The sequence below is a fragment of the Thunnus thynnus genome, chromosome 7 (genome assembly GCF_963924715.1).
Source record: "Thunnus thynnus chromosome 7, fThuThy2.1, whole genome shotgun sequence".
NCBI classification, from domain to species: domain Eukaryota; kingdom Metazoa; phylum Chordata; class Actinopteri; order Scombriformes; family Scombridae; genus Thunnus; species Thunnus thynnus.
Window position 1 is genome coordinate 11179895 of NC_089523.1, and position 15822 is coordinate 11195716.

At 40.8% G+C, this 15822-nt stretch overlaps 1 protein-coding gene across 1 annotated transcript in view; it reads left to right on the plus strand.

Annotated features, from left to right (window-relative positions):
* The window catches only part of clmpb (CXADR like membrane protein b), a 65605-nt gene extending 51444 nt beyond the window's left edge, over positions 1-14161 (plus strand). Inside the window, exons 3-7 of the mRNA XM_067594274.1 lie at positions 2307-2511; positions 5434-5601; positions 7041-7163; positions 7693-7834; positions 10048-14161. Of these exons, the coding sequence (XP_067450375.1) occupies positions 2307-2511; positions 5434-5601; positions 7041-7163; positions 7693-7834; positions 10048-10384 (975 nt within the window). The 3' untranslated portion in view covers positions 10385-14161. The remainder of the gene's footprint in view (positions 1-2306; positions 2512-5433; positions 5602-7040; positions 7164-7692; positions 7835-10047) is intronic.
* Positions 14162-15822: the final 1661 nt, after the last annotated feature.

Sequence of the window (15822 nt, forward strand, 5' to 3'; positions counted from 1 at the left end):
TGATATGAAAGTAAAATACATATTATACATGATAATCTTATATTTTACCACAGCCACTACAGTACTCTTAATAAATACTATTTCTGAAAATAACCTTTCTATTTTTGCCAACAAACTTGCGTTTTATCCATTCCATAAAACCAGAGCAGGCAGGGACACTCCATGCCTGCATAGTAATTTCATTTATTACTGAATATATAAACCACCTCATTTTAATTGTAAACTATGCTAACAGCCCGTGGCCATTTTACAAAATTCGTTTTAAATTCCTCACATTCACCGTCACTTTCACTATCTTTCTATCGGTCTCATAAGCATATGTTCAGAATACACACAGACATAACCAGGAGCATAAATACACATACAAATGTAGTGTAGTCTAGTTTCACATGTCTGTGAGTAATACATGTCTAGAATTTATGAAGTCAACAAAAGTGTGCCCATAGGCAGATGTTTTTAAAATATGTCCCACTTTGTTTAGGTGCCAAAGCCATGTGGGTTTGTGCCTGTAGCTGTTGCACTGTAATGTATGTCTGCATTCGTGGTGTGTTTGCCCGCTACGTGTTTTGTGTGTGTATATCTGTGCATGTGTGTGCAAATGGCCAGTTGTCACCTGCGATCACAGCAGGTGCCCCTGTTTCTTAGGCGCTGATGCGCTGTGGCACCGGCATTTAGCAGTCCCCATCTGCAGGCTCTCACTTGCCCTGAGTAATAGGCCACTGTGACAGCTGTGTTTGTTTGTGTTTGTGGATGTGGATGGAATGAGAGAAGAGAGAGAGAGGCTAAAAAACAAGGAGAAGATAGAAATAAGCAAAGATACAAACAGGCAGAGAGGAGAGGATGAAACTTTTCAGTACATGTTTACAGATGTTACATGTCCACACTGAAATTTCAAATCATCTCATTTTTCCTTTGAAGGCCCAGTCTGTGCAAACATCAATTTACCTTGCGCTGAAAAGAAAAAGAAAAGTGTCAATCGCAAACTGTGACACAACTGGCTTTTGCTTCACTAGACTAATTATTTCAAGGTTTTGATGAAGACACCCTTTATATATTTTTTATTTTGCTATGTAGAAAAATACTAAAGTCCTCAAATAAGCAAATCACAAAGAAATCAATATAAAGATACATAAACAGAGAAGATATAAGAAAGAAGAATAGCACATATACAGTACATGTGTATGTAAATATGCATACATGCAGGCCTACATACACATATACATGTACGGATACAATCATACATATGCATAGACATATGCATATTGTACACAGACTTGACTGAATTTTTATTGTCCTACTTTCCATGTACTCCTGTCTTTCATCGTTCGTTCTCATTTCCTTTACCTCAATTTAATTTATAGGAAGTCCTACTTGTGCACTGTTCTGTTCCCTCATAGTAACATCAATTTATATATCAATGTACTTCAAAAGACCTTACTTTTGGTTATTTTTATATATTTGAATGGCCCTATTAGATTTAGCTCTAAACCATAGTCAACCCACTTGTTCTTTGGCACATGACCAGTATTGAGTACTACATACTCTTGACTATGTTGGACTATGTGTGAGACATTTTTTTTTGGTTTTCTGGCCTGATATTTCATCCAGAATGCCACTATCACATCATTTCCTCAGTGGGTACTTTAATCTTTTATCTCAGTGCCAGAATAGATTTTTATTTGGTCAATTTGACAGATCTGCGAGTAGAAAGCATAAGGAGATAACAGTGCTCACAGATAATCAGCCTAAATGAACACTGGCAGGATACTGGCATTTCAGCAAATGCATTCATTTGTAAAATATTATTTCCCAAGTGTTAATTAAAAAGTGATTGTTAACAATGTCTCCCATGAGTGCTAGTAGTCTATTTTTCTCCAGACTGTGCACCCAGTGAGAAACTATGTGAATATGCACATTATCTTAAGAGTTATGTCATTTTGAATGTTCATGGCAGGCTGCTAGTCAAATATTGTATATCGAGTATCTCAGTTTCTATGTCTCAACTATTGAGACATAGAAACTGACTACATCAAACATGTTGATAAGTGACATGAACTCCTTTTTCAGGGAATTAGTTGCATTAGTTAGATGAAAACTGATATAACCGACAGTTAAAACATTAGTATTTATTGTATTACCAGATTAAAAAATTGCAAAATTATTGCATGTTGGTGATACTAAATGATCAAACAACAGTCTCCCTCTCTCTCTGTCTCTCTCTGTCTCTCTCTCTCTGAAGGCCGGACTGTAATACACTAAACAATGTTAAAATACATCTCTGATTTTCTTCTCTTCGATATATCTAGATCATTACCTTCTTCGGGGGCCAGGTGTACACCAATGAGGCGACGGGCAGCGAGGCCAGCCGTCTGTCCTTCGCAGGGGAGTACCTGGGGGGAGACGCCTCCCTGCTCATCAGTGACCTCCTGCTGACTGACTCTGGGGAATACTACTGTAAAGTCAAGACTGGTGGAAAGTATCACTGGAGCCAGGTCAACCTCATTGTGCTGGGTGAGTGTTGTAATACACACACTCTCAGGTTGCAGAAAGATACACACACACACACACACAGGTGCACACGCGCATGCATGTCCATGTACATGCTATCAAGGTTATGAAGAGACCTGAACTCATTTTTTACATGGAAAATGCACATACACACACACACTCCCTCTCTTTCATGCACAAACACACATAAACACACACAGACCTAATCACTGGATCATTAGCCTGGCACATTTCCTCCGTCATGCTGACTGATCTAATGACTCAATTTGATTCAGACAGTGTGATTTGATTTTGCTCATGCTGTTTGGGTTCGTTTGGATTGGTTTGTTGATGAGGTGAGACCAGAAACATGCGACTGGGCCTGGAGGAGCACAGAACTGATTGATTAAGTTACATGGACAAGCATCAAGTTCAATTCTTTTTACAGTACGTCTGTAGCACATAGAGCTAATATATTTGTGTCCTCTCAGATAAGAAACGAAACAGACAACAGACCCTGCTCTAAGTTTGAGGTGCATTCTGTAATCAAATTTAGCTGTTGAAAATGACATTGAAAAAACTGCACTGCCATCAATCTAACAAGAGATAAGCTACTTAGGGAAATTATTTGTACAAATCATGTCTTAGCTCTTACAAATGTAGAAAAGCTTGTTTTGGACTCATAAGCCGCAGCAAAGTCATCATTGTACGTTTTAGCCCCCCCTTTTTTTCCCCATGCTTTCTGTTTTCCTCATTTGCCCAATATACAGATGGTTATACATGGCTTAGCTTCACAACCAGCTCAGTGGTAATATGTGTCTCCGCCTGCATATCTCACATAGCTAAACAACTCTGAAGGACAGACAGCAAAAAGGGAAGCGTCTGTACCACAAAAGCCAGTCACAAAGTCCAGCGGAAGGAGCGAGATCATTCTCAATGTCAGAAAAGCAGGCGATTTATTAAAACATCATGGGAGATTAGTTCAACCCACGGTTATTGGTTTTCTAATGGAACAGTCTGTTAATCCTCTCGCTCTCACTCTCCTCTCTCTTCCATGAAGACATTTCAGTGAGTTAGTGCCTCAATTTTTACAAATTGCCCTCAGCTTTGCGGTGACACTTTCGATTTTGAGAGAGACGAACATTTGCATTTTTCTCTTGCTCCCCACGCTAAGATAATAGCTTGGCAGCCGAGCTGGTAGCTGGCTTGGCATGAGACAGTGTGCGAGTGTATGTATTTGTGTGCGCACCAGGGTTTATGCACGCTTCCAGTGGCTGTGTGTGTGTGTGTGTGTGTGTGTGTGTCTGTGTGTGTTTATGTGCAAGCTCATGCCTGGATGCCTAAACCGTTCGTGCTGCAGAGTGAGTGGATTTGAATGTGAAGGTTTATGACTGAGTGTGTGTTTTGCATGTGTATTTGTTTGTATTTTTTAGGTGTGTATGTACTGCCAAACACAAGTGTATTTGTGTGTGTCTGCAGTTAAGCTCTCCAACTGCTCCTGCTGCAGTTAGGCCTAACTGACCCTGACAGAGCTGCAAGATGCACAGACGAAGCGTCAGTGCTCCCTGCTCAGCTCCTCTCATTATATTCCTTACTGAGTGTGTGAGCAGAATACACTCTGCTTCTGAGAGCAGGAAAAGGAGGGTTAGATGAACAAAGGGAGAGATACGCATAAGCTATCTGGGTTTATGTACCGGCTACCACTAACTCACTACATCATAGTATTACAGAGATACTTATACTACATCTCTGCTGACAAGCACACAATAGTCGACACTGCTAATATGACAGCATCACAAAAATACAAAATAGATGTTTAAATATAGCTCACCGTTGATCTAAAAATATGACACTTGGAAGGGAGAAAACTGTGTGCTATTTTCCTGCTTTCATAGCTCAGCGGTGCCTTTCAGCACGTATCTAAACAGAGTAGCTGTACAGGGCTCAGCAGACTCTAGCTATACTGTACTGTGCCTCAAGCTACTGGACTTTGACCAAAACCTTTGACCTGTGGAGAACATATCACCATAAGCGTTCACGGCCAGCTTTGGGGTCACATTGATCCATTCCCTATAGGACTCTATGTGTGTGTGTGTGTCACCAGCTCTGAGAAATGATGTGTAATGTAATGGAAAGCATGGATTAACCTACCCCTCATTAAAAGTTGTAAATGACATCAGTAATGGATATAGATCGACACATTCGAATAAAGTTTACACAGTATGTTTAACATTTCAACTTAAAGTAGAATGAGTAGTAGTAGTAGAATGAGTGTTATGTCACTTTTATGCCTTTCCTCTGAATTTTATGCAGTGTTTTATTCTAAAGTGACATATACTTGTGCTTATACTTACTTTTGCTTTACATTGTAGAATAACACGTGTCAAAGAGAAAAGAGAAAATTCATTGTAAACTATAATTCAGCCCATCTTGTACAGTTAAATTGTATCATCATCAACATATCCAACAAGAATGGAAAAGTGATTTTATTAACTTGAATCGAATGCAATTATATTTTATAATAACAGTTCAAAATTATGAAATGTGTCTGTATTTCCTTATAATTGCACTGGGAACAGTTCTCATTCACTGTCAATGGAACAACTGAAGAAGGTCTGGATTAATCTTTGGCTAACTGATAGACTACTTTATCCACAGATAAGATAATTAGCTAAAGATCATGTAAATGTAAATGAATACATTTAATATATTTTTTGGTTTTTACATCAAAAGCTGTAAACAACACATATTGATAATTTATGTAAGACTCTTGGGATAACTGTATCTGCTATTACTTTGCTCAAAGCATTATGAATACTTAAAATTTAATGCAAAACTCTCTCTTCACTAAATTGTGAAGATAGCTGTACTGATGCAATAAATAAAAAAAAGTTTGTCTCCTTTGTTGCACAATTGGATTAAACTGATTCTCGTGCATTTTTACAGTCAAACCTTCCAAGCCAAGGTGCTGGATGGATGGCAAACTCCTGGAAGGCAGTGATGTCAAGCTGAGCTGCAAGTCCAGCGATGGTTCAGACCCCATCAGCTACAAGTGGGACCGAGTGCTGGACAAAGGCAAGAGTCTGGGCAAACTGCCAAACCTGGCACTGATAGGTGAGAAAAATAATTGGCGGTATTCTGACACGCTGATTCACCATTCATCCACGCTAAAGCCCTCCGCAGAGTAATGCTATGAAGATTCATTTTCATATCTGTGATTTTTATAGGCTGCATTTATTCAAGGAAGTGTTTTGCTGAGCACACTGCGTTTCCTTCACCTCCTCCCACCTTTACGTTCATACATTTGCACACACTGACAGCTAAATCTGCCCAGTACAACTTTATTCTCCTGTTGCTGCTCCCTGAGCTGCTTTCACCAGAGTAATTAACAGTTACAGCGCTTTGCTCAAGGGCACTTAGATAGGCTTTGATTGTTCCAATTAGGCCACTGATTCCGCATGACTTTCTTATCTTTAGACTTACAGTACTGCTGCCCCCCAAATTTGCGCAAGACATATCTACAGCTGAAGTCCACATTAAGCATGCATATTTTTCCAGAAAATGAAACAGAGCACAGCTATCTGATTTCTAGTTGTACTCTGTTGGGATGACTTATATAAACACAAGTATCTAGGTTGATACTGTGATCTGATGAAGATGTCTGTGACATTGAAATGTTAGCCTGGCTCAGGTGAATTATACCTGCATGCATAAAGTCAGTGTGTTTCTTGGCTTGTGTGTAAAAAGGAGAAAATCAAATGTAATACACAGAACTGGACTGGCAGCTCCCACAGCATTCTGTACCAAAAAAAGAGAACATTGGCTCAGTAGTAACCCTGAGGCACACTTCATTCACATGGTGTGGATTCTGGCATTCCTCTTGGATCACAACCAGACATATCTTCCTCTAAACAGTAACAGAGACAGTTTGTAGAAGAAAAGCTAATGGGCAATTCTCCCTGCTGTGTATTCTCTAAACTGGCATAAACACCCTCGGGGTGCAAACCCCTCTGTCTCATTTTTTCCCCCCAGTGTTCAACTGGCATCCTTGATGGCACGTGCCCAGACAAAAACCTTCAAATTAATGACCTCCACCAAACAACACCTGTTCAGTCTAATTAGTTTTCATTGGATGATAACACACAGCGTCAGCAGCCATTATTTATGTGTCTGGTGAAAGGTAATATCACATGGTTGTCATTGGTGGGAATGACTAAATATCCCATGGGGCTGTGGGGCTCCATCGCTCTCTTAGACACACTCCTGCTACTCTCTTCCAGTCCTCCTCAGTGTGATGGGCCTAGGTCTTAAATAAACACTCCATCAACTTCTCTCTCTCTTTTTCCCTCACGCTCTGGCTGTCTATCTCTCTCTCTCTCTCTTTCTGAAGCCACAATATATATTACTGTTGCCTCTCCTGTCCTGCAAATGCAATTGAAAGTGGGGATAGTAAACATGCAGCAATGCACAGACAATGTACAGTAGACACTTAAGCACTATACTTACTCATATTGGTCCATTCTGCAGTCTGTATTAACTGTTTTATTCCCCAGATCTCAAGAACCCAGAGATTGTGACCCTGAGAAATCTCACCATGGATAGCACAGGTGTCTACAGGTGCACAGCAAGCAATGACGTGGGAGAGGAAAACTGCACCATTGAGGTTACGATGCAGCGTGAGTTTTGGGAACGACCTCGCAGCATTCACCTCACACCAAACTGTCACACTGATTGATGGTTATTGTTTCAAACTGCGGCTGGAAATACATTTATTCCCCTGTCTGCCTCTCCGTCTACCTCCCCACCACCTCACCCCCCTGTGCTCCAACACAAGGGACTGCGCTAAACTAAAACTTGTGGCTACTGGTCACCACCTATGCTCCAACAGTTATGTTTCACTGTCACACTAATACATTTCCTGAGAGGCCCAGGGTGGTCAGGGTCATATGTAGAGAAAATGACAGATCTAGTAGCTCAGCAGAAAATGTTTGAGAGCCCTGGTGTTAAATTGCATGTGGGCACTATATCACAAACGTATGGAGTTGGAAATATTGCCAGTAAATGAGTATGGCCCACAAGTATTTGTGAATTTAAGTTTAGAATGAAAACTACAGCTGTCAGCTCTGATTATCAGTGAATAATATGTAACAGGCAGTGAGCGACTCTATCTCTCATCACTCACCAATTCCTCTTTTCTGTTCACAGATGTGAGGGATGTAGGTATGGTAGCAGGTGCAGTGGTGGGAATATCCCTCGGTGTCCTCATTGTCATATTAATCATCTGGCTTGTCTTCCGGAAGAAAGAGAAAAAGAAGTACGAGGAGGAGGAGACTCCAAATGAGATCAGGTTTATTCATCCTTCTTTCCTTCCTTATTTGTGCTTGTTTCACTTTTTCACCATTTTGTAAAAAAATTCAATGTAGTGCGCTAAAAGCTGTGTGGATGTGTGGGATTAATAATGCAGATTTTCATTTGTATGTCTGTTTGTGTGAATGTATATATGCACGTGCATATGTGTGTTTCCTGTATCTATCTCAGTGTGTCTGGGGCTGTTGCTGTTATCTTAGCTGCAGTTTAACTAGTGTTTTAGTTCAAACCTGTGTACTAAGTAATCACTTGGTGTCTAAACCCTGATACTGTCATGGCTTCATGTCCTCCTACAGTAAAGCTATGGCATCTATTCTGTAGATTTACTCTAACTACTCCTCTTTGTACAAACCTAATGTAATATTGTATAATTACATTAAAAATGTGTAATATCCGCCTGTCTCATCTTAGCACATAGCTGTTTGTTGATTTGTGTGTGTGTAGTGGAAATTTAAAGATGAATTCCCAGAGAGCAACTTGTGTTTCACAGTTTTATTGTAATAAATAGAGTTCACATATGCAAATGTGGATCTCCCAGTTTGCTAGGCTATAAGAGATACTGTATGAAGTCCAATTATTGTATTTGTACATAAAGGCGGGTGTTACATATTCGTCATCTTAACAGGTGTCTTTTAATTATTGCACAGTGTTCTTTCTATTCATTCATAGCCTTATCTATCTTTCCTCCTCTGCCTCTGTCACAGCTCACTTTTGTTAACTTATCCACACCTGTCAGGAACCGGCAGTGGAACATGTTAAAACGAGAGGCAGAGATGACAGACTATTATGTAGTGCACTTAGCCGTAAGACAGTATAACATAAGACAGTATAACATAATCTTAAAACAATAAATGTAAGAGTAAAAGATCCCATTTCAGCGTGTTATACCCGAAGCAACAGTTTAACTGAAGTCGTTCTACAACACAGATAAGAAAGTAAAATGCTAAATGACACAGCAACAGCCCCTACAGTATGTGCTTGGATACTTTCTGTCTACCTGTCTTCCTGCCTGTGTGTGTGCATCTAAAAACTATGAACAACTGCAAGGTCAAGTGTTCATTGATTATCTTTTAAGAGCCTCCTTTTCACACCTCCCTTACCCTTACCGCCATGTTTGTATTTCATGAGTGCGTGTGTGTGTGTGGGGGGCATCAGAGCTGAGGGATCACGCTAGTGTTTATTCCTCCCTTTAAAGCCTGCTTGCATTGGTGGACCCTGTGGACCCGCTAATGACACTTGTAAAAGCACCAGGATTTTTGGTGACAGACTGGAGTCAGTGTAGGTGCATATTTACTGATGTAACAATGAATAATGTAGCATGGTTGAGGGACAGCTTCCAGTAAATAATGTACATGTGATGAAGTGTTTTCTGTTTTTATACCATGTTAAGAGTCTGAGCCGTTCCGCTAATGTGCTCAACTAGACCACCAGCTTTAGTCATGCATCTCTTGCGTGTGCATTTATAACCAACCTCTGTGCTGTTTGAAAACTTTGTTGGAACTATCTCTGGCTTGTCTGAGAAGTAGCATGTAGCCAGCAGTGCACAAATGAGAGGTTTCTATTTCTGACTTTTTCATTAGAGTTATATAAGCCCTGTATCAATAGGGTTAATATTACCTGCTGACTTAGCCTCACATCCTATACATCCTGGTGACCTGGTGACAGTGATTTATAAACACTGCAAAGACCCTCTGTGATTTTAATATCATCCCAGTAACAATTACAGCACGAATTATCCCAGTTTTGCTGATGCTCCTGTCTGTGGAACTCTTTTAAGCAGTAAGTTGTTTTTGCCATGCAGTTTCTTGATTTCTAGCCTCCTATCATGAAAAAGTAAGGCAAAAGTGGAATTATACAGGAAAGTTTTCATTGTGTTCTCAGCAAAAACTTTTTTTTTTGCCTTGAAATTGTATCTGGGGAACTAGTGATTTCAGCAGATTTCATTATTTTGTGCAAATGTGTTTCACAAAACTCAGACCTGGGGGGTATCTCATGAATTACATGAGGTCCCAACATAATACTGGTCCCATGTGAATACAGCCTTAGAACAGTGTTAGAGAGTGGTAGTGTGTTGCTTATTGTGTATGTGTGTGCTTTGCTTTTCTATTTTGAGAGGTATAGTTGATATAAAATAAGGGGACCTTTATCATCATTGTGTGCTCTGTGTGTGTGTGTGGGTGTTTCTTACCACAGGGAGGATGCGGAGGCTCCCAAAGCCAAGCTAGTGAAGCCCAACTCCCTGTCCTCGTCCCGTTCCGGCAGCTCGCGCTCCGGTGCCTCCTCCACCCAGTCCATGGTGCACAACAGCGCCCAGCGTGGTCACCGCCCTCGCCCACCTGCTGTTGCAGCCCTCAAGGAAAATGGACAGCCTCCAGGCTTCCCTCAGTCCCCACCAGCCTACACTTCAGTGGTACCCCCCAAGACCCCGGAGCCCCCTACCACTCCCAAATTCACCTCCAGGAACCTGTCTGGGCCCACACCCCCAACCCTCATGGTCCCCGCCCAGACCAAGGCCTTCCAGACTGTGTAGGACTGAAAGCCAACCCCTTCCTGCAGCCATGTGAGACTCCCATCCCTGCCCAGCACCTATGCCCCCCTCCCAAAGACTAAGACTCTTCCATAAACAAAGAAATGCAACTAGTTAAAAGGATGTAATTAAAAGAATCAATACTATAAGTCCAAAAGTACTTTTAATGAATGCATACTTAAAAAGGGAAAATAGAAATGCTTGCCCCCTACTGAATTACATAAAACAACAAAACAAAAGAAAAAACAAGACCCGAGATGCGACACTGTTTGTGTCTCATGGCTAAAGGCAGAACTTATTTTTTGAGTTCCTTCTTTTGGCTTCAGAAGGCACAGGGAAGCACCATGTGCAGCGAGGTGGAAGGAGCCCCCTAGCAGAGCTTTTATTTATTTATCAAATCAAAGGGTTAGGCATGCAGTGGAGAAAAAGAGGGGAAAAAGGGAAACAGTGAAAGCTGGATAATAAACTAGATCCAGACTCTGAGCCTGGTACCAATGGAGTCATACTGCTGTTGAGCTTTGGTTGTCAACAAATACGAGACAGATACAAGCAGGGCCGAAACAGGGAAGAGAAGAAAGTGCAAGAGCATAAGACAGCTACTGATTTTTTTTCTTTTGGAGGGGGGTGGGGGGTGGGGTCACTGATTCATGTCACCCTGCACCTCCGACTAGCTGCTTCCAGCACCTGCTTTAAAACCACAAACCCCTTTGCTTCCCGTGGGTCAGGCCAACTGTGCCCATTCATGTGGACAGACAGTGTGCGGTGTGTGTGCATCATGTGCCTCAGTGCTCTCGGTCTTTCGTGCTCTCATAAAAGAACCCACGAGAAACCACAGTGGTCCCGAGACTGACTCATCTGGCTCACAAACAGCTCATCTGCTTTACCAATCAGCAGGGGAAACTTCAGGTACAAGGATGTAGCACTGACAATGGCGTCAAATCAAATGGAGTTGTTACCCCCTCTCGCATCCTGTCTACATCTATGGACACCTTTTTCTGGTACTGAATATCTTCCCTGAGTAATTAACTAGTATGTATTAGGCCTATAGACAGTCAATATTTTAAATATAGGGGATAAGCATCTGTTAGACCAGCTGGTCTTGTTTTTCTTTTCTTTTGTCTCTGTTCTCCTTTGTCTCTTCTATCTGAGCAGGTTGAAAGGGTGACAGACAGCTGTGTGTCCATTCATCCATATTAAGAAGTGCCACCAATCCCTAGGATGGGTTATTATTATTGCTTTTTTTTTACTCTTTTGTTTACCTGCTACATTTCTGAACTGAAACCAAAATCTGTCACCTTGAATGTGTGATGTACAAAGATGGTGGATCCCGTTGCTTGCAGCTTCCTACAAGGTACTGAATCGATATTCAAGCTAAGGCACAAAGAATTGACCTTGACGTTCAATTTTACAATTACTATGTCTGAATGAGGGAAGCAAGAAGTATGATTCTAGAGACTTCAATTGTATAGGGTGTGTATGGTATCATTGTCAGTACTCTCCATGGATCCATAACAATGGAGTGGCACTCGATTGCTGTCTCACTGAATCACCGGATCCTGCTTGGTTATTGGTCGAGCTGTGGTATTGGCCAATCCCCCCTTTTGTCGTATCCTCAGACAGACCCAGTGCGGTTTGATTGAAAGTAGCTGAAAAAAAAGGGCAAGTAGCCTATCTAGTGTGCCTTTGCAATCCCTCTTCCCTTTGATGGTTTCTTTCTTTGTCCTTATCTTCAGCACACCAGTGGTTAAGTCTCTGTTCACATCCAGCTTTGAGGGTCAACAGCAGCAAACGCTGAGAGATACAACTTCACAAAACTTGCCTAGTAATAACAGATACAGCCCAGGGAGCACAAAGCAGAGTGAATTATCCATGGTGAGAAAGCAATCCCATGCCACAGGACAATGTACTGTAAATTCTGTAATCAGTCTTGTTTTATATTGTACATACAGATAGATATACGCACATGATGTCATTTAATTTAATAAATATAGGTATGTGATGGGAGATTTTCTCCCCTACAAAAGAGTCAAATGGGAAACCCAAAAGTGAATTTAAACCATGTGTTTTTGTACATTTGTTGTGTTCAAAGTGAAAAAGTCAAATCTCTATTTCACATGTCACTTTGGCATTTTTATCTTTGAACTCTATGTTCATATGAAACAAATATTATCATATGTAATAGAGATTGGAGGGGAAAAAAAGGCCTAAGGATGGCGATGTTGGTCAGTCTGAGGATCAGTTTCTTAGTTTTCTGACCATCTTGCTCATCCAATGCTGTGATCCAGAGCAAGATATTTATACAAGGACCAGCCAGATTCTCTCATAAGATATATGGAATCTTAGAGAGATTTATTTCCTTTGATTTTTTGTTATTTTGAAAACTATTTGCCAAATTTCCATGAAATCTGTTCTGAGAACTCATGATCAAGGCATGATGAATATTTCGGGGAATCCCTTACCTTTCATTTGGCGCACCATCCGGCTAAAATTTCCTCTTGTGCACAAGATATATCAAAATCTAATGGGCAGACTGCCATTAAATTTTGTGAGTACATTCGTATTACAAAGGAAATAAGCTGTTTTGAATGCCCCATGGTATTTACTCTCAGGACAAATTTTACAATCCAAGCTCCACCACTGGTTCTAAATGATTTGCATATTCAGTATCTTCTGTGCAACACTTGAATTGTTTGTTATTCTCAAGTGGGGCTTCTGTCTTGTTTCACTCATAAATCTAAACTTTCACATTGAAGTAAAATCTGTCACATATGATAAAGGAATTTAATCTTAAAATGTTTGACAACCAACATCTGTCTGAAAAACACATGTAGTTTGACTTCACATACTGGGACTTCACATACTGGGACTTCACATGTGATGTTACTGTAAGGGAAGATGAGAAAAAAATGCCTTTTATATTCAACCACAAACAGCAGTTCAGATTTGACCAGGGATGCTACTGCGTGTGTGTGTGTGTGTGCGTGTGTATGTGTGTGTCTGTGCGTGCGTGCATGCATGCATGCTTGTGAGTGTGTGAGTATGGGTGTGTGGGTGTGTGCATGTAAATTCAGTATAAGCCCTTGGGCCACACCCACACATTCTCATGTTAGCCATTCAGTGAATGAGAGGGATCCAGTCAGGCAAAGTAACCTCTATCCAAATTGATACGACTGCAGACTGGCAGTGTTTATTTTAGTTTTCATGGACTTATATGCCTATTGAACGTGGCTTCACAGGAAGCAGTCATGTTTTTGCTTGTGGGGGTGGTGTCTCGAGACAAAGCACGTCCATAATTCATAACTATCGTCAGCTCTGGAGGCCACTTGTACACTTTCTCCCTGCTCTTGCTGTCTCTTAACATAGAATGCACTTGGCCCTGGGTGTACTGATGGCGTCTCAAGGCACACACACACACACGCGCACACACACACACACACACACACACACACAATACAAACAGGTAAATGTTGTATATACACACACACACATCACATTCAGGTGCACACGGAAATACAGGTACTATGTGCTTCATGCACATTCACATTTGCACATGCACAGATTCGCTCACAAACACACACACAGTTTGCACAAACAAAAGCCCAAACAGCAAACCTTGTTATTTCTGCTCCTTCAGAATCAATTTGATGGATCGAATGTCTGGAGGTATTACGACTGACTGATGGAACCAGGATACTAAATGCAGCACAGAAAGGGACACTCTATACTGCATCACCCAGGGGATACACACACACACACACACACACAGACAGACAAAAACAGCTACTGTAACAAAACACACACAGGCACTCAGAAAGACAGACTCTGCAATGCATTTTAACAATCTGGATAGCATATTCTCCAAGACTTTTTTTTCCCTAGGAATCTGTCAGAGTAGCTCTGGGAATCAGTAGAGGTATAACAGGATTGATATTGAGCCAGGGCTGTAGGCTCTTGCCATTGAAATTCCCTCCACCACAGATGAAAGTAGCAGTGGAGGTGGAGGATGGGATGCAAGTCTTCCAGCTGTTAAATTCCTCCAAGCTTTTTGATTTGCTTTCCAGCAACTGCAAGTCTCAGGTGGCAGATTCCCCAGTTTATGAGCCCTCGCGTTGCATTTCTCCTCTCGTGTGCAGCTTTGTGGCCTGACAAACTTGCACTCTTTCCAACAAATTAATTTTAAGGAGCTTTTGTCAGTTCAGTAGCGAGCGGAGAAAGAAAGTCTTAACACACCTCAGAGTGTCAGCAGCACATCCAGTATCATCCTTTAAAACAGTATCCATCAACACTATATATTGTCATATTATCAACACTCAAAGGTGCAGTAAACATGAAGCCATTTATGGTTATCCTGTGTTATATGATAGGAATATGAATCTCATGTAGCCACAATGTTTTATGTTCTATTAAGCAGTTTTATTTCTGACTAAAGATGTTGAGCAGGGCAAAATTATGCTCAGGCTTTGTGGTTTGGCCTTGTGTCTGGGTATAGGGGAATGTGATGTATTGCTACTGTTAAAGAGAAGAGATGGACGGGGCTGATGTCAACCTCAAGAAGGAAAGCAAAGGTACCTGCATGTCATAGGAGATTGAGCAGACGAATGGGAATGCTTTGCTTTGATGTAACATAACTGTATTCGGCTAAAGAAAAAAAGAAAAAAAAAAAGAAACTCTACAATTGTAAATATATTCACAGAAAATTTTATGAAGCTTTATTTTTGTCTTCTTCCTTATTTTGAATTGTTCATCCATGTACTTTGCACTTTTTTGTGTGCTATGCTCATCACCGGCCTGTGTGGGATCTGTGTGGTTGGCTGTTTCTCTTGACTACATTGTTGAGATGTCAGGGGGAGACACGCTCAGTGCGGCGTCACTAAAGGGAAATGTAAGACACTTTTGTTTTCTTTACTCTCATCTGTTTTTTCTGCCGTGGATTCTGTTTGGTTTTGTAAAACCGGACAGAATTTCTGTTTGTTCGTTTGATGAAAACAATCCATGTAAATATCACAAGTAAAAAATGTATATTTTTACGACTTCTGAGTTATTACTCTTTCATTTGCAAATAAAATATTCAATGACAACCTACTTGGTCTTGTGGCCTCTTGATTTGGATTCTGGCCTCTCTGCAAAGAGGAAACAGAAGAATAACTCCTTGGCCTGAGTGACATAGACTTACAGTATATTCAGTGCAGGAATTAGTCAAAGCTTTCCTTTGCGGTGTATTTGTGAATGTATTACTGTCACTCCCCAATCTCCTCTGATCTTTATGTATGTTGGTGGGGAGTGATGAGGTCATAGCCTAAATTTAAAATATAAACTCTATACATACCCTGTACAGTTACTGCACATTAAATATTCACAATATAATAATTGCATTCTACAGTACATGAGTTGGCTGACTAAACTAAAATTTGACAGCTGCTGAAAAGCATTACTGTACATTC